Below are 23936 nucleotides of genomic sequence, written 5' to 3'. Positions count from 1 at the left end.
AAAAAAACTCACTGAGTTACCCACTCTCTGCCCCACCCCGTGCTGGGGTCACAGCGGTGACAGAGGCAGCCCCAGCCCTGCCCTCACCCAGTCTTACTTACAGATGCTCACACATACATTTATTTTCCAGTGTTCCCTGCCCCACCCCATAGTTGTTTAGGAAGCAGGGGCTGGGCTGAATGCAGACTCCCCCCTCCGGAGTGACTGAGGACTATAAAACCATTCATCCCAGCTCACAAAACCCTGGGAGGTGCCCTGAGGGCTGTGCCTCTCCCATCTCCTGGTAGGCTGTGCTGTCCCCCTTGTTGGTTTCTCTGTAGGGCATGCCCTTGCCTGGAGGGGGGAAAGATGGCTGAGAGCCACCCCAGGAGAAAATGGGCTTTACATAAGCCCCAGCCTGATCTGTTGGCCCACGGAGCCACTCTTGGGCCATTCGCTGTGTTCCTGAGTGGCGGGCTTGGGTCCCCAGTGGCAATGGCTTGTAGCTGGAGTCGGTGTGGACAGAGAGAGGAGAAGCATGGCATCTCTGAGTGTATTGAGGATCGACTGCGCCAGGCTCCGTTCTAGTAGCTGGGAACCAGTTGGGAGTAAGCAGAGGCCCTCACTGGAGCTGACATTCTAGTGCCAGAGAACGGCAATAAAGAAGAAAAGAGTGGCCGGGCACGGTGGCTCATGCCTGTAATCCCAGCTCTTTGGGAGGCCAAGGCAGGCCGATCACCTGAGGTCGGGAGTTCGAGACCAGCCTGACCAACATGGACAAACCCTGTCTTTACTAAAAATACAAAATTAGTAGGGCGTGGTGGCGCATGCCTGTAATCCCAGCTACTCAGGAGGCTGAGGCAAGAGAATCGCTTGAACCCGGGAGGCGGAGGTTGCAGTGAGCCAAGATTGCACCATTGCACTCCAGCCTGGGCAACAAGAATGAGACTCCATCTCAAAAAAAAAAAAAAAAAGGGAAAGATCTAATCCAGCATGGGGTGATGAGGACTGAGAGGAATAGAGGCAGGGGAGGAGTTCCGGACTCATGGGCACTGCTGATCTGGACAGGTGGGCAGGGAGGAGGCAGCACTTCAGATGGAAGGAGACAGAGGGCTGTGAGTATCTGTGAAAGTCCTAGGACAGATGTGGCGTTGGCCTGTTCCTGGAACAGCAAGAGGTTCTGGCTGTCAGAATAGAGCAGTGGCTCACTGACCACCAAGGCCTTCGGGCCAAATCAAGGGGGCCCTTGCTACCTGTCTTTGTAAATAAAGAACCCAGGCGCTCATTTGTTTCCATGTTTTCCGCGGTTGCTTTTGCAGTACAGTGACAGAGCTGAGTATTTGCACAGAGATCCTAGGGCCCTTGTACTCTCTGGCCCTTTACGGAAAAAGTTTACCCTCCCCTGGAATAGAGTAAGCGAGGGGAGAGGCTGGGCGAGGGGTCCAGGCAAGCAAAGGCTGCCCCTTGCCTTGATTGGCACAACTGTGGAGGTCATCCCAGCTCTGGAGCCCCCACAGGATCACTCAGGCCTCTGCTTCCACCGCATCTGGCTTCAGCTTCCCCCTCTGCGGAGTCCTCCCTCCCTCCCTCCTTCCCCACAGGAAATATCCCCAGTGCTCAGCAGTAACCCCCACTGCGCGCAGATTTCAGAACCTCCACCTCAATCTACAGCCATGTGCCACAATAAGAAGCAGAGTTTTAGGCCAGGCGCAGTGGCTCACGCCTGTAATCTCAGTATTTTGGAAGACTGAGGTGGGAGGGTCACTTGAAGTCAGGAGTTTGAGACCAGCCTGGCCAACATGGTGAAACCCCGTCTCTAATAGGAATACAAACATTAGCCGGGTGTGGTGGTGCACGTCTGTAATCCCAGCTACTTGGGAGGCTGACATAGGAGAATTGCTTGAGCCGGGGAGTTGGACGTTGCAGTGAGCCAAGATTGCACCACTGCACTCCAGCCCAGGTGCCAGAGCGAGACTTGGTCTCAAAAAAACAAAAACAAAAAAAATTAGCCCAGCATGGTGGCACACACCTGTAGTCCCAGCTACTTGGGGAGCTGAGGCAGGAGGATCGCTTGAACCCAGGTAGTTGAGGCTGCAGTGAACTGAGATCACGCCCCAGCCCTCCAGCCTGGGGGACAAAGTGAGACCCTGTCTCAAAAAAAAAAAGCAGAGTTTGTATAATCCATCGTGTGCATATTTATACAATAATTTACAATTCTATGTATTTTAAAAGTGTACAATTCATGTATTATGTGACATACAATGGAATATAAAATATGTATTTTATGTCATGTGTAACATAAATCGTATATTATATGTAGTGTATATGCTTATGTACATATCATTGGAATGAAAGTTTCATTAAATAATTACCCTTAATATTTGCAGTTCGGTTTGTTTTTTTTTTTTTTTTTTTTTTTTTTTTTTTTTGAGACAGAGTCTCACTCTGTGGCTCAGGCTGGAGTGCAGTGGCCGGATCTCAGCTCACTGCAAGCTCCGCCTCCCGGGTTTACGCCATTCTCCTGCCTCAGCCTCCCGAGTAGCTGGGACTACAGGCGCCCGCCACCTCGCCCGGCTAGTTTTTTTTTTTGTATTTTTTAGTAAAGACGGGGTTTCACCATGTTAGCCAGGATGGTCTCGATCTCCTGACCTCGTGATCCGCCCGTCTCGGCCTCCCAAAGTGCTGGGATTACAGGCTTGAGCCACCGCGCCCGGCCTGCAGTTCGGTTTAATATTTCCTATTTTATTATATTCTATTTCATGAAGAATAACTACAGATATATGTGCATTGTATATACTTAACATATATTATAAATGTATGAAACCCATTATGTGTGTTCTATAACACATTGATGATATGTTAATATCATACATTATATGTTATATGTCTTGTTAGAATAAGTTTCTCTGAATAATAATTGCTCTTATGTGTGATGGGCAACTGTTAACTTTTTTTTTTGAGACAGAGTCTCGCTCTGTTGCCCAGGCTGGAATGCAGTGGCACAATCTCAGCTCACTGCAAGCTCCGCCTCCCGGGTTCACACCATTCTCCTGCCTCAGTCTCCCGAGTAGCTGAAACTACAGGCGCCCGCCACCATGCCCAGCTAATTTTTTTGTATTTTCAGTAGAGACGGGGTTTCACTGTGTTAGCCAGGATGTTCTCAATCTCCTGACCTCGTGATCCACCCACCTCGGCCTCCCAAAGTGCTGGGATTACAGGCGTGAGCCGCCAGGCCAGGCCAACTTTGTTACTTTTTATTCTCCTTTATTTTGTTTCTTAAAGAAAAGCATGGCCTGTCACACCTGTAATCCCAGCACTTAGGGAGGCCTAGGTGGGAAGATTGCCTAATCTCAGGAATTCGAGACCAGCCTGGGCAACATGGTGAAACCCCGTCTCTACTAAAAATACAAAAAAGTTATCCGGGTGTGGTGGCGGCGCCTGTAGTCCTAGCTACTTGGGAGGCCGAGGCAGGAGAATCGCTTAAATCCGGGAGGCAGAGGTTGCAGTGAGCCAAGATCGCACCACTGCACTCCAGCCTGGGTGACAGAGTGAGACTCTGTCTCAAAAAAAAAAAAAAAAGAAAGAAAGAAAAGCATGTACATATGATGTATGTGTTATACAAACCTGTATAACGTGGGCTGCATTGGGCCAGCGTAAAGACTAAATTTTACTCTGGGAAGAGACTTTTAAGCTGGGATTACACGTGTGAGCCACTGTGCTCAGCCTCTGTTTTTTGTTTTGTTTTGTTTTTGCTTGTTTTTTTGTTTTTGTTTTTGTTTTTTGTTTGTTTGTTTGTTGTGTTTTGGAGAGGGTCTTGCTGTGTCACCCAGGCTAGAGTGTGGTGGTATAATCACAGCTCGCTGCAGCCTCAGCCTCCCAGGCTCAAGCAGTCCTCCCATGTCATCCTCCAGAGTAGTTGGGACTATAGGTGTGCCACAGCCACACTCAGCTAATTTCTTAATTTTTTGTAGAGATGGGTATCTCTTTATGTTGCCCAGGCTGATCATGAACTCCTGGGCTCATGCCATCCACTTGTCTCAGCTCCCAAAGTGCTAGGATTACAGGTGTGAGCCACCACAACCAGCCCCTTTTTTCTCTGTTTTGAAGTAGACTCCCATCCTGCCTTGTCTTGATTTCCTTTATTTATTTATTTATTATTATTATTTTTTGAGATGGAGTCTCCCTCTGTCACCCAGGCTGGAGTGCAGTGGTGCCATCTCGGCTCACTACAACCTCCGCCTCCCGGGTTCAGGTAATTCTCCTGCCTCAGCCTCCTGAGTAGCTGGAATTACAGGCGCCTGCCACCACACCTGGCTAATTTTTGTTTTTGTTTGTTTGTTTGTTTTTGTTTTTTTGAGATGGAATTTTCCTCTTGTTGCCCAGGCTGGAGTGCAATGGCACGATCTCAGCTCACCACAACCTCCGCCTCCCGGGTTCAAGCAATTCTCCTGCCTCGGCCTCGCAAGTAGCTGGGATTACAGGCATGTGCCACCATGCCCGGTTAATTTCCTATTTTTATTTATTTATTTATTTATTTATTTATTTTGAGACAGAGTTTCGCTCTTGTTGCCCAGGCTGGAGTGCAATGGCATGATCTCAGCTCACTGCAACCTCCACCTCCCAGGTTCAAGCGATTCTTCTGCCTCAGCCTCCTGAGTAGCTGGGATTACAGGCATGCACCACCACGCCCAGCTAATTTTGTATTTTTGGTAGAGATGGGGTTTCTCCATGCTGGTCAAGCTGGTCTCGAACTCCTGACCTCAGGTGATCGGACTGCCTTGGCCTCCCAAAGTGCTGGGATTACAGGTGTGAGCCACTGCACCTGGCCAAAGTTTGTATTTTTAGTGGAGACAGTGTTTCATCATGTCGGTCAGGCTGCTGTCGAACTCCCGACCTCAGGTGATCCTCCTGCCTCGCCCTCCCAAAGTGCTGGGATTATAGGCGTGAGCCACCGCGCCCGGCCCCCATCATCCCTTTTTATGGCTGAATAATAATCCATTGTAAGGCTAGAGCACAGTTTGTTTCTTCATACCTCTGTTGAACGTTGTTGGGGTTGTCTCCGCCGTGTGGTGGCTATGAATAGGGCTGCTATGAATGTGCATGTAGCGTGCAGTCTTTTTAGGCTTAGATCGTTTGTCTTGAGAGCAGTGAAGCATCATGGGAAGGGCATGGGCTCTGATCCCAAAATGCCTGGAGTCAGTCCCTAGCTCTGCCTCAGTAGGGTGAGCTTGGGCCAGTCACTGGGTATCTTGTGCCTGATAACAGAACTTCCTTTGTAAGGTTATTATGAAAGTGAATCAATCAATACATGCAAAACACTTAGGAAGCTGCTTAGCACAGAGTAAACAGTTGCAAAATGACTCTGCGTTGCCAGCAACAGGAACCTTCCTGGGCTAACTGAAGCAGAAAAAGAACTTACTGGAAGGGTATCAGGTAGCTCACTGGCTAAGAAAACCAGCAGGAACCTTGACAGGTTTATAGTTAGAGATGCCGATTCTGTAACAGAGACCCAAGATGTGTAATGATACTGAGTGAATGGAGTTTACTTCTTGCTCTTAAAACAGTAACGTTGGCCAGTTGCCGTGCTCACACGTGTAATCCCAGCACTTTGGGAGGCTCAGGCAGGAGGATTGCTTGAGCTCAGGAGTTGGAGAACAGCCTGGGCAACATAGCAAGACTCCTCCTCTACAAATACAAATAAATCATAAAAATTAAAATACAGCTGGACACAGTGGCTCACGCCTGTAATCCCAGTACTTTGGGAGGCCAAGGTGGGCAGATCACTTGAGGTCAGGAGTTCGAGACTGGCCTGACCAACATGGTGAAACTCCATCTCTGCTAAAAATACAAAACTTAGGCGTGGTGGTGTGTGCCTGTAATCCCAGGTACTCAGGGGGCTGAGGCAGGAGAATCACTTAAACCCAGGAGTTGGAGGTTGCAGTGAGCCAAGATCGCATGACTGCACTCAAGCCTGGGCAACAGAGCGAGACTCTGTCTCAAAAAATAAAAATAAAATAAAATAAAAATAAAAATAGGCCAGTCATGCTAGCTCATGCTTGTAATCCCAGCACTTAGGGAGGCCAAAGCTGGAGGATCGCTTGAGCCCAGGAGTTTGAGACCAGCCCCTGGGCAATATACAGAGATGCTATCTCTACAAAAATACAAAAGTTAGTCACACGTGGTAGCTTGCTCTTCTAGTCCCAGATACTCAGGAGGCTGAGGTGGGATGGCTGCTCGAGCAGGAGAGTTGCAGCTTGAAGTGAACTGAGATTGTGCCACTGCACTCCAGCCTGGGCAACAGAGTGAGACCCTATCTCAAAAATAAATAAATAAATAAACAAACAAAATAAAACAGTGAAGTCATGGGCCGGGCACGGTGGCTCACACCTGTAATCCCAGCACTTTGGGAAGCCAAGGTGGGTGGATTGCGAGGTCAGGAGATCGAGACCATCCTGGCCAACATGGTGAAACCTGTCTACTAAAAATACTGAAATTAGCTGGGCTTGGTGGCGCGTGCCTGTAATCCCAGCTACTTGGGGGGCTGGGGCAGGAGAATCGCTTGAACCAGGGAGGTGGAGGTTGCAGTGAGCCGGGATCGTGCCACCGCACTCCAGCCTGGTGACAGAGCGAGACTCCATCTCAAAAAAAAAAAAAAAAAAAAAAAAAACAGTGAAGTAATGTACCACATAATGAGGTTTCTGTCAACAACAAACCGCATATACAACAGTGGTCTCGTAAAATTATAATAGCGTATTTTTACTGTACCTTTTCTACGTTTAGATGTGTCTAGACATGCAAATACTTACCATTGTGTTGTAACTCCCTGCAATTTTCAGTACAGTCACATGCTGTTTAGGTTTATAGCCTAGAAGCAGAAAGCTCGACCACGTAGCCTAGGTGTGTAGCAGGCTACACTATCTAGGTTTGTGTAAGCCCACTCTGTGATGTTTGCACAATGACGAAATCACCAAACAATGCCTTTCTCAGACTGTGTCCCTGTCATTAAGCAATGCACAGCTGTACTAGCTGGGAACAGGTTGGCAGGGCAGCCCTCCTCCTCCACACTGTCATTCAGGGACTCAGGCTGTTGCAACTCTGCCATCTTCAGTGTGTTTATTTCAAGGTCCCCCTGGGGATGGTCTTTGTGAGGACACAGCATGGCTTGTATGGACCAGGGCTGGAAGTAACCCACTTCACTTGGCTGGCTTATTTTTCCTAGAACTTGGTGCCCTGACCACACCTAACTGCCCCTAACTATAGTCCCTGGCTGGGCAGCCACTTCTCAGCAAGGAGTCTGTCTGTTGGGTTGCAACGAGCATGAAGCACTGGGGGACTCCAAGGTCAGAGGGCTGTCAGCACCATGGGTACCACCCCCCACCACTGCCCTGGACCTACCCCACCCCCTAATATGGATCCTAGGGGTCTCTTTGTGTCCTTGAAGCCTTCCCCAAGATTTCAGGTTCAGGCCAGGTATGGTGGTTCACACCTATAATATCAGCACTTTGGGAGGCCGAGGTGGGAGGATCGCTTGAGCCCAGGAGTCCAAGACCAGCCTGAGAAACATAGTGAGACCCTGTTTCTATAAAATGTTTCAAAATGCGCCAGGTGTGGTGGTGCGTGCCTATAGTCCCAGCTACTCAGGAGGCTGAGGCAGGAGGTTTGCTTGAGCCCAGGAGGTCGAGGCTTCAATAAGCCATCATTGCACCACTGCACTCCAGCCTGGCTAGCAGAGTGAGACTCTTTCTCTAAAAAAAATGTATCTTGCTCCTCCGCCGCCCAAGATGCCGAAAGGAAAGAAGGCCAAGGGCAAGAAGGTGGCTCTGGCCCCTGCTGTCGTGAAAAAGCAGGAGGCCAAGAAAGTGGTGAATCCCCTGTTTGAGAAAAGACCTAAGAATTTTGGCATTGGACAGGACATCCAGCCCAAAAGAGACCTCACCCGCTTTGTGAAATGGCCCCGCTCTATCAGGTTGCAGCGGCAGAAAGCCATCCTCTATAAGCGACTGGAAGTGCCTCCTGCAATTAACCAGTTCACCCAGGCCCTGGACCGCCAGACAGCTACTCAGCTGCTTAAGCTGGCCCACAAGTACAGATCAGAGATAAAGCAAGAGAAGAAGCAGAGGCTGTTGGCCCAGGCCGAGAAGAAAGCTGCTGGCAAAGGGGATGTCCCCACTAAGAGACCACCTGTCTTTCGAGCAGGAGTTAACACCGTCACCACCTTGGTGGAGAACAAGAAGGCTCAGCTGGCGGTGATTGCACACGACGTGGATCCCATCGAGCTGGTTGTCTTCTTGCCTGCCCTGTGTCGTAAAATGGGGGTCCCTTACTGCATTATCAAGGGGAAGGCAAGACTGGGACGTCTAGTCCACAGGAAGACCTGGACCACTGTCGCCTTTACACAAGTGAACTCAGAAGACAAAGGCGCTTTGGCTAAGCTGGTGGAAGTTATCAGGACCAATTACAACGACAGATACGATGAGATCCATCGTCACTGGGGCGGCAATGTCTTGGGTCCCAAGTCTGTGACTTGTATCGCCAAGCTCGAAAAGGCAAAAGCTAAAGAAGTTGCCACTAAACTGGGTTAAATGTACACTGTTGAGTTTTCTGTGCATAAAAATAATTAAAATACAAATTTTCCTTCAAAAAAAATTTATCTTATTTATTTTGTTTTATTTTTTAGTAGAGACCAGGTCTCCCTGTGTTGCCCAGGCTAGTCTCAAACTTCTGGACTCAGGTGATCCTCCTGCCTGGGCCTCCCATAGTGCTGGGATTACAAGCCTGAGCCGCTACACAAGGCCCTTCATAAATGAAGGGTGACTATGTATCCAGCCAAGAACAGTGGACCTCCCAGACCCCCTATAGTACAGGATGGCTATGTGGAATGGGGGTTCTGTAAAATTCAGTGACTTTTCCATAAAAAGTGACAGATTAGACACACACTTCCTCTGACACCCCCTGCCCCCATCTCCTGCCTGGAAGGAGGCTGTGATGCCAAGGGGCAGCAGGCATCTTTTGGGCATGTGGCTAAGAGCCCCGTAATGAGGAGAGTAGGGCTGAACCAGGAGCCTGGGTTCCCGGTGACATCCTATGGCAGCCTTCTGGTTGTGGGAGACTAGTCCCCATACGGGGAAGCCATGGGTTTCTCCAGTTTCTGTTGCAGGCTGTTCCTGACTCGGACTCACAGCAGTGGCGTGTCCCCAGTCCAACAGAGGGGTTTAGATTCTGGAAAATCAAAAACCTCAGAAATACAGACATTCATTCCTGAGGTCTCTGAGTTAGGCGGGATCCACTTGGGCCCAGCATAGAGACTGTGAACCCCACCTCCCCACCCACCCCCCCTACCATTCATGACAGCATTTGCCAATTCCAGTGAGAGAGGTCCTGGACCCCGGTGTTCTGGCTTTTTTGCTTGTTTGTGTTTTGAGACGGAGTCTCTCTCTGTCACCCAGGCTGGAGTGCAGTGGCGCCATCTTGGCTCACTGCCACCTCCACCTCCCAAGTTCAAGTGATTCTCCTGCCTCAGCCTCCCAAGTAGCTGGGATTACAGGCACCCGTCACCACGCCCACCTGATCTCAGGTGATCCACCTGCCTTGGCCTCCCAAAGTGCTGGGATTACACATGTGAGATGCTGCGCCTGGCCTTTTTTTTTTCTGAGACTCACTCAGTCACCCAGGCTGCAGTGTAGTGGTGCAGTCACAGCTCACTGCAGCCTCAACCTCCCAGGCTCAAGCAATCTTCCCACTTTAACCCCCCAAGTAGCCGGGACTACAGGTATGAGCCACCACGCCCTGGCCTGTTTTGTTTGTTTAAACAGCTTTATCAAGGTATAATCTACACACCATGAAACTCACCCTTTGTTTTCTTTTCTTTTTTTATTTTTTCTTTTTCTTTTTTTTATTATACTTTAAGTTCTAGGGTACATGTGCATAACGTGCAGGTTTGTTACATATGTATACTTGTGCCATGTTGGTGTGCTGCACCCATCAACTCATCAGCACCCATCAACTCGTCATTTACATCAGGTATAACTCCCAATGCAATCCCTCCCCCCTCCTCCCTCCCCGTGATAGGCCCCGGTGTGTGATGTTCCCCTTCCCGAGTCCAAGTGATCTCATTGTTCAGTTCCAACCTATGAGTGAGAACATGTGGTGTTTGGTTTTCTGTTCTTGCGATAGTTTGCTGAGAATGATGGTTTCCAGCTGCATCCATGTCCCTACAAAGGACACAAACTCATCCTTTTTTATGGCTGCATAGTATTCCATGGTGTATATGTGCCACATTTTCTTAATCCAGTCTGTCACTGATGGACATTTCGGTTGATTCCAAGTCTTTGCTATTATGAATAGTGCCGCAATAAACATACGTGTGCATGTGTCTTTATAGCAGCATGATTTATAATCCTTTGGGTATATACCCAGTAATGGGATGGCTGGGTCATATGGTACATCTAGTTCTAGATCCTTGAGGAATCGCCATACTGTTTTCCATAATGGTTGAACTAGTTTACAATCCCACCAACAGTGTAAAAGTGTTCCTATTTCTCCACATCCTCTCCAGCACCTGTTGTTTCCTGACTTTTTAATGATTGCCATTCTAACTGGTGTGAGATGGTATCTCATTGTGGTTTTGATTTGCATTTCTCTGATGGCCAGTGATGATGAGCATTTTTTCATGTGTCTGTTGGCTGTATGAATGTCCTCTTTTGAGAAATGTCTATTCATATCCTTTGCCCACTTTTTGATGGGGTTGTTTGTTTTTTTTCTTGTAAATTTGTTTGAGTTCTTTGTAGGTTCTGGATATTAGGCCTTTGTCAGATGAGTAGATTGCAAAAATTTTCTCCCATTCTGTAGGTTGTCTGTTCACTCTGATGGTAGTTTATTTGCTGTGCAGAAGCTCTTTAGTTTAATTAGATCCCATTTGTCAATTTTGGCTTTTGTTGCCATTGCTTTTGGTGTTTTAGACATGAAGTCCTTGCCCATGCCTATGTCCTCAATGGTATTACCTAGGTTTTCTTCTAGGGTTTTTATGGTATTAGGTCTAACATTTAAGTCTCTAATCCATCTTGAATTAATTATATTTTTAATTTTTTAATTTTTTTGAGACAGAGTCTCGCTCTGGCACCCAGGCTGGAGTGCAGTGGCATGATCTCAGCTCACTGCAACTTCTGCCTCCTGGGTTCAAGCGATTCTTCTGCCTCAGCCTCCCGAGTAGCTGGGACTACAGGTGCCTGCCACCACACCTGGCTAATTTTTGTATTTTTAGTAGAGATGGGGTTTCACCATGTTGGTCACAATGGTCTCAATCTCCTGACCTCGTGATCCACCTGCCTCGGCCTCCCAAAGTGCTGGTATTACAGGCATGAGCCACTGCGCCCGGCCGAAACTCACCCATTTTAAGGGTACGATTTGATGATTTTCAGTAAACTGACATGGTTATGCAACCATCTCCACATTCCAATTTCAGAACATTTCCATCATCTCCAAAAGATCCCTCACGTTCATTTGCAGTGACTCTCCATTCGCCTCCTTCCTTCATCCCCTAAAAATCACTGATCTCAATAGATTTCTGCCTCAATAGATTGCATTATTTGAGCATTTCATATAAATGGAGTCATACAATGCATGGTCCATTTTATTGCATGAATATCTCATTCCTTTTTTTTTTTTTTTTTTTTTTGAGACAAGGTCTGGCTCTGTCACCCAGGCTGGAGTGCAGTGACACGCTTTCTGCTCACTGCAACCTCAACCCCACCCCTGTCCAGTAGCTGGGACTACAGGCACACGCCACCATGCCGGGCTAATTTTTGTGTTTTTTGACTGGGTGCAGTGTTCATGCCTGTAATCCCAGCACTTTGGGAGACAGAAGTGTGTGGATAGCTTGAGGTCAGGAGTTTGAGACCAGCCTGGGCAACATAGTGAGACGTCAACTCTACAAAACATACAAAAATTAGCTGAGCGTGGCAGAAAAAATAAAAACATTAAAATTCTTTTGTGATGTTTTTGTAGAGAAGGGGTTTCACCATGTTGCCCACTTTGGTCTTGAACTCCTGGGTTCAAGTGATGAGTAGCCTCCCAGAGTGCTGGGAATACAGATGTGTAAGCCACTGTACCTGGCCTATGTTTAACTTTTTAAGAAACTGCCTGGGTGGCCGGGCGTGGTGGCTCATGCCTGTAATCCCAGCACTTTGGGAGGCCAAGGCAGGTGGATCACGAGGTCAGGAGTTCGAGACCATCCTGGCCAACATGGTGAAACCCCATCTCTACTAAAAATACAAAAAATTAGCTGGGCGTGGTGGTGTGTGCCTGTAGTCCCAGCTACCCGAGAGGCTGAGGCAGGAGAATTGCTTGAAATCAGAGGGCGGAGGTTGCAGTGAGCCGAGATCGTACCACTGTACTCCAGCCTGGGCAACACGAGCAAAACTCCATCTCAAAAAGAAAAGAAAAAGAAAAAGATACCATCCTCTTTTGTGAGTCAAGTCATTTTCCACTAGGTTCTCTACCTTTCCCCTTTTGATTGGCAGGAGGTTTCTGTATGTCCAGAATTTGAGTTATTTGTCAGATTGATGTATTGGCATCAATTTTCCACTGGCTTCTCTACCTTTCCCCTTTTGATTGGCAGGAGGGTTCTCTACCTTTCCCCTTTTGATTGGCAGGAGGTCTCTGTATGTCCAGAATTTGAGTTATTTGTTGGATTAATGTATTGCCATCAATTTTCCACTGGGTTCTCTACCTTTCCCCTTTTGATTGGCAGGAGGTCTCTGTATGTCCAGAATTTGAGTTATTTGTCAGATTGATGTATTGCAATACATTTTCCACTGGGTTCTCTACCTTTCCCCTTTTGATAGGCAGGAGGGTTCCTCTACTTTTCCCCTTTTGATTGGCAGGAGGTCTCTGTATGTCCTGCATTTGAGTTATTTGTCGGATTGATATATTGCAAATGGCTTCTTCCAGTCTATGATTTGCCTTTTCCCTCTCTTGCTGGCGTGTTTTGAAGAATGAAAGTTTTTTTTTTTTTTTTTTTTTTTTTTTTTTGAGACAGAGTCTTGCTCTATTGTCCAGGCCTGAGTGCAGTGGCACCATCACAACTCACTACAGCCTTCAACTCTCGGGCTTACATGATCCTCGTAGCTCAGCCTGCTGAGTAGCTGGGAGGCGGAGGTTGCAGTGAGCCAAGGTTGCACCACTGCACTCCAGCCTGGGCGACAGAGCGAGACTATATTTCAAAAAACAACAAACAAAAAAGAAGTTCAAGACAAGCCTGACCAACATGACGAAACCCCATCTCTAATAATTTTATTTTTTTAATTAGCCTGGCATCGCGGCAGGTGCACCACCATACCCGGCTAATTTTATTTATTTTTTGTAGAGATAGGGTTTCACCATGTTGCCCAGTATGGTCTTTTTTTTTTTTTTTTTTTTTTTTTGAGACGGAGTCTTGCTGTGTCTCCCAGGCTGGAGTGCAGTGGCGTGAACTCGGCTCACTGCAAGCTCTGCCTCCCGGGTTCATGCCATTCTCCCGCCTCAGCCTCCCAAGTAGCTGAGACTACAGGCGCCTGCCACCACGCCCGGCTAGTTTTTTTTTTTGTATTTTTAGTAGAGACGGGGTTTCACCATGTTAGCCAGGATAGTCTCGATCTCCTGACCTCGTGATCCACCCGCCTCGGCCTCCCAAAGTGCTGGGATTACAGGCTTGAGCCACCGCGCCCGGCCGCCCAGTATGGTCTTGAACTCCTTCTCTGAAGCAATCCTCCCACCTTGGCCTCCCAAAGCACAGAGTTTATAGGCATGAGCCAGTATACCCAGCCTCCTACTTTTTTGTTTTTATATAAAAGTGTTATATTTGTGCCTCTCATATTTTGATCAGCAATCCCTGTGGAATAAATTTTTGTGTATTATGTGAGGTAGATGTTAAAGTTTATTTTTTTGTCTGCGCATATTCAGGTGATCCAATGACATGTCTGGAAAAGGCCATTCTTATCCCGCTGCACCACAGTGTCACTTTCGTCACAAGTCATATGACTGTGCATGTGTGAATATTTCTGGATTCTCTATACTTTACCATTGGCCTGTCTATTCATGTGGAAATGCCACCCTGTTTTGATGATTATAGCTTTATGATAGCTTTATATCCGGTAGTGTAAGGTTTCCAGTTTTTCTCTTCAATGTTACTATTCTTGGCCCTTTGCGTTTCCATACACTTTTTTTTTTTTTTTTGAGACAGAATTTCACTCGTCACCAAGGCTGGAGTGCAGTGGTGTGATCTTGGCTTACTGCAACCTCTGCCTCCCAAGTTCAAGCTATTCTTCTGCCTCAGCCTCCCTATTAGCTGGGATTATAGGTGCCCGTCACCATGCCTGGCTAATTTTTTTGTATTTTTAGTAGAGATGGGTTTTTGCCCTGTTGGCCAGGCTGGTCCTGAACTCCTGACCTCATGTGATCCGCCTGCCTCAGCCTCCCAAAGTGCTGGGATTACAGGTGTGAGTCACCGCGCCTGGCCCACATTTTTTTTTTTTTTTTTTTTGAGACGGAGTCTCGCTCTATCACCCAGGCTGGAGTGCAGTGGCCAGATCTCAGTTCACTGCAAGCTCCGCCTCCTGGGTTTACGCCATTCTCCTGCCTCAGCTTCCCGAGTAGCTGGGACTACAGGCGCCCGCCACCATGCCCAGCTAGTTTTTTTGTATTTTTAGTAGAGACAGGGTTTCACCGTGTTAGCCAGGATGGTCTCGATCTTCTGACCTCATGATCCACCCATCTCGGCCTCCCAAAGTGCTGGGATTACAGGCTTGAGCCACTGCGCCCGGCCCACATTTTTTTTTTTTTTATTAATTTTTTTTTTGAGATGGAGTCTCGCTCTGTCACCCAGCTGGAGTGCAATCTCGGCTCACTGCAACCTCCACCTCCTGGGTTCATGCAATTCTCCTTCCTAAGCCTCCTGAGTAGCTGGGATTACAGGTGCATGCTACCACGCCTGGCTAATGTTTTTATTTTTTCATTAGAGACAGGGTTTCACCATGTTGGCCAGGCTGGTCTCAAACTCCTGACCTCAGGTGATCCGCCTGCCTTGGCCTGTCAACTTACTGGGATTGCAGGTGTGATCCATCACACCGGCAAGAAAACCAATTTCTAACAGGTTGTGGCAGCAGGCACCTTTAGTCCCAGCTACTCAGGAGGCTGAGGTGGGAGGATCTCTTGAGCTCAGGAGATCAAGGCTATAGTGAGCCATAATTGTGCTATTGCACTCCAGCTTGGGTGAGAGAGTGAGACTTCAACTCTTAAAAAAAAAGAAAGAAAAAGAAAAAACAGTTATTATGTTCAAACAACTACATTGTGTATGTACAATTAAAATAATTTATTTTTTTATTTTTTATTTTTTTTTTTTTTTTTGAGACGGAGTCTCACGCTGTTGCCCAGGCTGGAGTGCAGTGGCGCGATCTCGGCTCACTGCAAGCTCCGCCTCCCGGGTTCCCGCCATTCTCCTGCCTCAGCCTCCTGAGTAGCTGGGACTACAGGCGCCCGCCACCGCGCCCGGCTAATTTTTTGTATTTTTAGTAGAGACGGGGTTTCACTGTGGTCTCGATCTCCTGACCTTGTGATCCGCCCGCCTCGGCCTCCCAAAGTGCTGGGATTACAGGCTTGAGCCACCGCGCCCGGCAATTAAAATAATTTATAAACAAACTATATGACTAAGAAGAATAAGAACTAATTAGGCTGGGCATGGCGGTTCATGCCTGTAATCCCAGCACTTTGGGAGGCCAAGGCAGGTGGATCACTTGAGCCCGGGAGTTCGAGACTAGCCTGAACAACATGGCAAAACCCTGTCTTTACAGAAAATTACAAAAATTAGCCAGGCATGGTGTTGCATCCCTGCAGTCCCAGCTACTCAGGAGGCTGAGGTGGGTGGATCACTTGAGGCTGCAGTAAGCTATGGTTGTACCACTTCTCTCCAGCCTGGGTAAGAGACTGAGACCTTGTCTCAAAAAAAAAAAAAAAAAAGTAAGAATTAATTTATCAAGATCACTGGATATAAGGTACAGAAATCAATTTATTGCTATAATCAGTACCAGCAACAAACAAATAGAAAATGAAATTTGAAATGTTGCCATCAAAATAGTATCAAAATATCTAATGCATAGGAATAAACTGAATTTATATGCAGGTATCTATTCTGTAAACTACAAAACATTATTGAGATGAATTCCTTAAAGACCTAAATGAAGAGAATACCATGTTCATGGATTGCATTGACAGGAAAATCTTTTCCTCTACCAATCTAGATCCCTGTTGTTGGGAACCTGCGAATTAATTAACAATAGACAGATCAACAGGTGGAGAGAAAAAGTTTATTTACACATTAGGCAAGGGAACTCTGTAATGAGTAACTCATTGAATAGCTGGAAGTAAAGGTTTATTTACCGACTTAAGAAAAAGGGGTTCAGGCTGGGCACAGTGGCTCACGCCTGTAATCCCAGCACTTTGGAAGGCCAAGGCAGGGGATCACGAGGTCAGGAGTTCAAGACAAACCTGGCCAACATAGTGAAACCCCATCTCTACTAAAAATACAAAAATTAGCCGGGCATGGTGGCGCGTGCCTGTAGTCCCAGCTACTTGGGAGGCTGAGGCAGGAGAATCGCTTGAACCTGGGAGGCAGAGGTTGTGGTGAGCCGAGATCACGCCACTGCACTCCAGCCTGGGCAACAGAGCAAGATTCCATCTCAAAAAAAAAAAAAAAGAAAAGAAAAGAAAAACGGGGTTCAGTAGAAAAGTATGGATAGTTCTATTATTTTCTGCCACCATGTCTGGCTAATTTTTGTATTTTTAGTAGAGATGGGGTTTAATTATGTTGGCCAGGCTGGTCTGGAACTCCTGACCTCAGGTGATCCGCCTCAGCCTCCCAAAGTGCTGGGATTACAGGCATGAGCTGCAGTGCCTGGCCTCTATTGTTTTCCTGTGTGATTTTTAATTCTAATAGAGATGGACAGTCTGTCTCCTTTCTGGAATTTGCAGAAAACTCCCTCGGAGGGGGTTAATGGCAGTTGTATTTTCAGGAGGCTCTCCTTTAGTTCAGTAAGAGAAGTTTAGAGAACATTTCAAGTGTTTTCACTGTAAAGTAATCTTTGTGCCAAAGCTGTGGATTCCTTCATTTGGAAGGTTCAATATTGTAAAGATATCATCTTATAAACTGATTTATAGATTCAAGTCAATCCCAATTCTATGCCAAAAAGTGTGTGTTTGTATATTTGTGCATGTGCATGTGTGTGCAAACTGACAAACTGATTGTAGAATTCACATGGATTGAGTCTGACTTATCTCCAGGCCAGAGTCAGAGGTGACAACCTGCCCACTGCTTAACGGTGGCTGTGGTGGACACATTTTATTTTGTAAAAATACAAAAACTAGCCGGGCGCGGTGGCTCACGCCTGTAATCCCTGCACTTTGGGAGGCCGAGGCGGGCAGATCACGAGGTCAGGAGATCGAGACCATCCTGGCTAACACGGTGAAACCCCGTCTCTACTAAAAAAAAAAAAAAAATGCAAAAAATTAGCCGGGCGAGGCGGCAGGCGCCTGTAGTCCCAGCTACTCGGGAGGCTGAGGCAGGAGAATGGCGTGAACCCGGGAGGCGGAGCTTGCAGTGAGCCGAGATCGCGCCATTGCACTCCAGCCTGGGCGACTAAGCGAGACTCTGTCTCAAAAAAAAAAAAAATACAAAAACTAGCTGGGCGTGGTGGCACATGCCTGTAATCCCAGCTACTAGGGAGGCTGAGGCAGGAGAATCGCTTGAGCCTGGGAGGCAGAGATTGCAGTGAGTGGAGATAGTGTCATTGCACTCCAGCCTGGGGGAGAAGAGCAAAACTCCATCTCAAAAATAAAAATAAAAATAAAAATAAAAATAATCCTAGGGCTGGGCACAGTGGCTCATGCTTGCAATCAGCACTTTAGGAGGCTGTGGTGGGAGGATTGCTTGAGGCTGGAAGTTTGAGACAAGGGTGGACAACATGGTGAGACCCCATCTCTTTAAAAAAAAAAAAATTTTTTTTTTTTTTTTTTTTTTTTTTTTTTTTTTTTTTGAGACAGAGTCTGGCTCTGCCGCCCAGGCTGGAGTGCAGTGGCCGGATCTCAGCTCACTGCAAGCTCCGCCTCCCGGGTTCACGCCATTCTCCTGCCTCAGCCTCCCGAGTAGTTGGGACTACAGGCGCCCGCCACCGCGCCCGGCTAGTTTTTTGTATTTTTTAGCAGAGACGGGGTTTCACCGTGTTAGCCAGGATGGTCTCGATCTCCTGACCTCGTGATCCGCCCGTCTCGGCCTCCCAAAGTGCTGGGATTACAGGCTTGAGCCACCGCGCCCGGCCAAAAAAAAAAAAAAAAAAAATTTTAAAGCCCAATGAACACTAAACTTCCCTGTATGTTTGGACATTTTATAATCAAATTTTAAATAAAGACTATGAAAATCAGGGGAAAAAATAAGTTCTGAAAAGTCAACAAAACCTCCCACTGGTGTAACAAAAAGGAGCAATGAAAAAAACAGGAAAGGCAAATGAGATCAGTGCAGGGTGGCATTCCAGACTGGGAAGGGGTAGGAGAAAGGTAGGAGAAAATGGAGAGGAGGCAACGGATAAGACACAGTTAGGGGGTCACCGAGACCACCCTCACTTCTGATATTGACTGCAAGCCCAGGAGTCTCCAAGACCACCATCAGTTTCAGTAATTTGCTAGAAAGACTCACAGAACTCGCTAGGGTCAGTTATTCTCATGGTTGTGGCTCATTACAGTGAAAAGAATCAGATTACAATCAGCCCAGGGAAGAAGTCCATGGGTCCAGGAGAGTTCCAAGTGCCAGTTTAATACCTGGTGCAGTTGTGGACAGCACTAACTTCTCCCAGTAGTGATGAGAGACATGATATCACCCATCAGGGAAGTCTCCCTGAGCCTCAGTGTCCAGGGTTTTTTTTTTTTTTTTTTTTTTTTTTGAGACGGAGTCTCGCTCTGCCGCCCAGGCTGGAGTGCAGTGGCCAGATCTCGGCTCACTGCAAGCTCTGCCTCCCGGGTTCACGCCATTCTCCTGCCTCAGCCTCCTGAGTAGCTGGGACTACAGGCGCCCGCCACCTCGCCCGGCTAGTTTTTTTGTATTTTTTAGTAGAGACGGGGTTTCACCGTGTCAGCCAGGATGGTCTTGATCTCCTGACCTCGTGATCCGCCCGTCTCGGCCTCCCAAAGTGCTGGGATTACAGGCTTGAGCCACCCCGCCCGGCCTATGTGTCCAGGGTTTTTAATAGGGATAGGCATGTGGATAAGGCTGACCACTTGTGTGGCTCCCCTTAGATTCTAGCCCCTCCAGAGGTTAAGCTGATACCACATGGCCCAAAGCCCCTACCATAAATCACCACTATTAGCACAAACCATTTGGTGTGGCCCAAGTCCCCAGTTTAGGCTGTACATTCCAAGAACTAAAAAATTACCTCCCAGGAGTAAAAGGCAAAGGTCAGACCTCTATTTGGGTGAGGTTAATCCTGTACTGAGCAGACAAGAAAAATTCAAGGGCTAAAGAGAGAAACAGGATTTGGATAGAAGATAGTTTAAAGTAGTTTAAAGTAAGGGGAATGAGAAAAGCATCCATCTTGGTGTAATGTCAGTGCCACAGGGGTGACAACAAGCCCCTCTGCCTTTATACATCATGGAACCAGGCCACCAAACTGCTGAGGAATAGGATTTAGAACTAGTCATTCTGGGGCTAGAATTTATCATCTAATCTAATGTGAAGGTGGAAAAAGATATTTCAGATATTCAAGGACTCAAAACACTGAGGTACTAAGCATCCTTTCTGCAAAAGGTATTTAGGGATATACTCCAGGAAAACTAGAATGAAATTCAACAAAGAGAATGCAAGTTTCTCAAAACAGGAGGAGCGATATGAAGGAGAACAGTCCTGCAGCAGCCCAGAGAACAGCCAGTGTGTCCATGAGTATTTATTTAATAAACAGAATAGGAGCAAACATCTGGATGATCTTAGTCCCATGGTGAATTTTTGTGAGTTGCATAGTTTGAGAATCATCATTCTAGGAAAAACTAAAACCTTCATACAGTAACATCAAAGTTGAAATAAAAGAAAACAAAAATGTGGCACGATATGAAGTAGTGAGTACAGCTGGTATTTAATGATAATGCTTCACACACCACTGGTTTAGTGAAATAAAAATACATCTTCATTATGGATCTACAGGATTAATATTTCCATAACCTTCATATTTTACATTGTGTATATTTTCAATTTCAGGCAGCACAAAGCATTGCACAAAGCAATTACATAGGTTACTGATAAACAGTAAAAAAAATAGTCTGGGCATGGTGGCTCATGCCTATAATCCAGCACTTTGGGAGGCTGAGGCAGGTGGATCACTTGAGGTCAGGAGTTCGAGACCAGCCTGACCAACATAGTGAAACCCTGTCTCTACTAAAAATACAGAAAAAAAAAAAAAAAAAAAGGAGCTGACATGATGTCGCACGCCATTGATCCAAGCTACTTGGGAGGTTAAGGCACCAGAATGGCTTGAATGTGGGAAGCAAAGGCTGCAGCGAGCCGAGATCATACCACTGCACTCCAGTCTGGGGGACAGAGTGAGACTCTGTCTCAAAATAAATAAATAAATGATAAATAAATAAATAAATAAATAAATAAATAAATAAATAAATAAAGGCTGGGCGTGGTGGCTCACGTTTGTAATCCTAGCACTTTGGGAGGCTGAGGCAGATGGATCATTTGAGGTCAGGAGTTCGATACCAGCCTGGCCAAGATGGTGAAAACCCGTCCCTACTGAAAATACAAAAATTAGCTGGAAATTGCTTGAACCTGGGAGGTGGAGGTTGCAGTGAGCTGAGATGGTGCCACTGCACTACAACCTGGGCAACGGAGCAAGACCCCGTCTCAATAAAAAAAAAAACCATACATACATAAATAAAAATAAACAGTAAAAGAATAAAAATAAAAACCACTTGTAAAAATTGGGAGGGGAAAGGGTAGGAGGTAGAATATGTGACGAATTCCAGGTAGTTCATGAGGTTGGAGGGGAATGCAGTGAAAAATCAAGTTACATTTTTTTTTTTTTTTTTTTGGAATAGAGTCTCGCTCTGTCTCCCAGATTGGAGTACAGTGACATGATCTCTGCTCACTGCAGCCGCTGCCTCTCGGTTTCAAGCGATTCTCCTGCCTCAGCCTTCAGAGTAGCTGGTATTAGAGGCACGCGCCATCACGCCCGGCTAATTTTTGTATTTTTAGTAGAGTCGGGGTTTCGCCATGTTGGCCAGGTTGGTCTCGAGCTTCTGACCTCAACTGAGCCACCTGTCTCAGCCTCTCAAAGTGCTGGGATTACAGGCGTGAGCCACCGCGCCCAGCGAAGTATGAATTCTTGATGGAATTAAGAGTTAGCCTCAGGGCTGGGCACACCTGTAGACCCAGCACTTTAGGTGGCTTTGGCAGGAAGATCACTTGAGCCCAGGAGTTCGAGACCAGCCTGGGCAACGCAAGGAGACCCCGTTTCTACCAAAAAAAATTTAATAATTAGCCAGGCATGATGGCGCGCACACGTTGTCCCAGTTACTCTGGAGGCTGAGGCAGGAGGAGGAGGCCCAGGAATTTGAGGCTGCAGTGAGCCGTGATCTCGGCACTGCACTCCAGCCTGGACGATAGAGCGAAACCCTGGCTCAAAAGAAGAAAAAGAAATAAAACAAAAGAGCATCAGCATCTTCTGTGTTTATAAAGATGCAAAAGCTGACACTCCACCTTCACGTGAGTAAGTCATTAGTTAAGCAAGTTTTCCCTAGAGGATTCTGGGTGTGAGGCCTGCGCTTGTCTTCGTTAAGGCTCCCCCTCCAGCACGCGTCCGATTGTGGTGACCACATCCCCATTGCTACATCGGGGACATCGAGGCACAGAGGGGCTGAGCTTGCAGGAGGCTGCCCTGCAAAAGATCCCTGACTCCAGTCTTTCCCCGCAGTGTACCACTGGCTGGAGATGCGGACCAAAATGCGCATCATGGGCTTCAATGCCGCTGCCGTCAAGCCGCTGAACGAGGGGGCAGCCGCCGAGCTGGGCGCGGAGCTGCTGGGTGAGGGCATCATCTTCATCACCGCCTGCAGCTGCCTGATGCTGGAGTACTGGCGCCACCAGTTGAAGCAGCGCCGCAAGGAAAAGGAGCGACGCATTGCCAGGGAGTCGCTGCAGGGCGAGGTGGGCCACTTGGGGCTGGCGCTCGAGGAGCTGCAGACGCAGGTGCAGGCCACGCAGATGCAGCTCGCCCTGGAGGAGCTGCGCGCTCAGCTGCAAGAGGTGCGAGCCCACCTCTGCCTCCGAGACCCGCCGCCTGCGCCCCCAGTTGTGCCGGCGTCGGAGAAATAGGAGGTCTCGGGGCCCTGGTCTTGGAGGTGACTACTGCCTGGACTGCGAAGTCTCCGTCTTGGCCTATTCTCCGTACTGTCCCATCCTGGACAGGCCCAGCTGACACCACCCAGTCCTTCGAGGGCGCCGCAGAGATGCTGGGCTGAAGCCGACCAACCTCCCTACTAAACTGCCCCAGTGGTACCTTCCACTGGGACTCCTCGCCTCCTGCAGGTGGAACGTTCCAAGAAGGACCCCGCCCTCTCCCACCCCGCCCCTGCCAGCGCATTGGTTGAGCACTTTGGAGAGGCAGCGTCTTTTATCAGACCCCACCTCCATCCGGCTAGGTAGGCCAGCAGGACGTCCACCACTTTTGGCAAAAGAAAATTGGATTCTGCACCTGGATTTAGCCACCTCTCATTCTGTCACCCGCACCCTCACTCACCTGAGTGGAGCCTTCCCCTAGGACGCTTATCTTTTGCACCAAACACCCACTACCTCCACCTCATTGGTACAGACCATTGTAAAGATGCACAAAGTTCGTACGGACTTCCTGACTTGCCCCCTTCCATCTACCTCAGTCTTAGGGGGAAGGGAGGTGGGGGTGAATCCTGCACAGTGTTAGCTCCAATAAGTCACCACCCTGTGGCTCCTGACCTTAATCCATCTTAGTACCTGCCATTGGCATCCTCCCCTCCCTGAGTGGATCGATCCAACAGAACCCCCCTCTTCTTCCACCTATGGCGCACCCTACTGGCATGGCTATGCTGGGTCTTCCAGGGCGACGCCTCCCAGCCTGGCATTCTGTAGTCTGTTCCAGCAGGACGTGGCCTTTTGGGAGGAAAAACCCATCTTGACCAGGGCTAGTCCATTCTAGCTCACCAGTCCCCAGTCCTGGACCTACTGCCACTGTCCTTTTATCTGGTCATCCCTCGCTGTCCTCTTCAGTTGCCTTTGCTAGGGACCGGCCTGTCCCTCTACTACCTAAGTCATCGTCAGTTCGCCCAACTTCCCTCCAAATCTGCCCCTCAGAGTACTCAGGGATCGCCCTTTCTTCCTGCCTTTGGACTGGCCCAGGTCTCCCTCCGCCCTCCTTCATGCAAAGGCCTCCTCCAGGGGGACTACCCATCCCTCAGCCCTGAGGTCCCCCTGTCCAAGCGGGATATTCCACCAGGCCATATGACCTACCCACCCGACAACTGAAGGGGGCGTGGGTGAGCTCTGTGACTCTGAATGCTACTTTTTACATACACTGTCAGCGTGTTATAATTAAAGGAGCTCTGGGGTAAAGATCTTAAGAATGTGTCTTAGAACCATGATGTGCGTCTGCAAGATGTCATTGAAATTAGGAAAGAAGGTCGGACACAGTGGCTCACGCCTGCAATTCCAGCACTTTAGGAGGCCAAAGCAGGAGGACTGCTCGAGGCCAGGAGTTAGAGACCAGTCTGGGCAACATAACAAGACCACATCTCTACGAAAAACAAAAATATTAGCTGGGCGTCGTAGCAAGCGCCTGTAGTCCCAGCTACTTCGGAGGCTGAGGCAGGAGGATCCCTTGAGCCCAGGAATTCAAGGCTGCAGTGAGCTGTGATCC

At 47.9% G+C, this 23936-nt stretch overlaps 2 protein-coding genes and 1 pseudogene across 2 annotated transcripts in view; 2 read left to right on the top strand and 1 right to left on the bottom strand.

Moving 5' to 3' along the window:
• The window catches only part of LOC105478549 (outer mitochondrial membrane lipid metabolism regulator OPA3), a 61784-nt gene extending 38141 nt beyond the window's left edge, over positions 1-23643 (top strand). The window contains exon 2 of the mRNA XM_011735966.3: positions 21963-23643. Within this exon, the coding sequence (XP_011734268.1) occupies positions 21963-22363 (401 nt within the window). The 3' untranslated portion in view covers positions 22364-23643. The remainder of the gene's footprint in view (positions 1-21962) is intronic.
• Positions 7731-8575, top strand: LOC112426077 (large ribosomal subunit protein eL8 pseudogene; annotated as a pseudogene).
• Positions 12224-21890, bottom strand: LOC139360496 (uncharacterized protein C9orf85-like; the record flags this gene model as incomplete). The annotated part of the gene is made up of 3 exons (XM_071087875.1): positions 21880-21890; positions 16566-16687; positions 12224-12279 (listed from the first exon to the last, which is right to left on the bottom strand). Coding segments are annotated over exons 1-3 (189 nt in total), but the record flags the coding sequence as incomplete, so codon positions are not given.
• Positions 23644-23936: the final 293 nt, after the last annotated feature.

This window comes from Macaca nemestrina, chromosome 20 (assembly GCF_043159975.1).
Source record: "Macaca nemestrina isolate mMacNem1 chromosome 20, mMacNem.hap1, whole genome shotgun sequence".
In the NCBI taxonomy this organism is placed as follows: Eukaryota; Metazoa; Chordata; class Mammalia; order Primates; family Cercopithecidae; genus Macaca; species Macaca nemestrina.
Note: the sequence above shows the minus strand (reverse complement) of the source record. Positions and strands in the feature narration are given on the sequence as shown.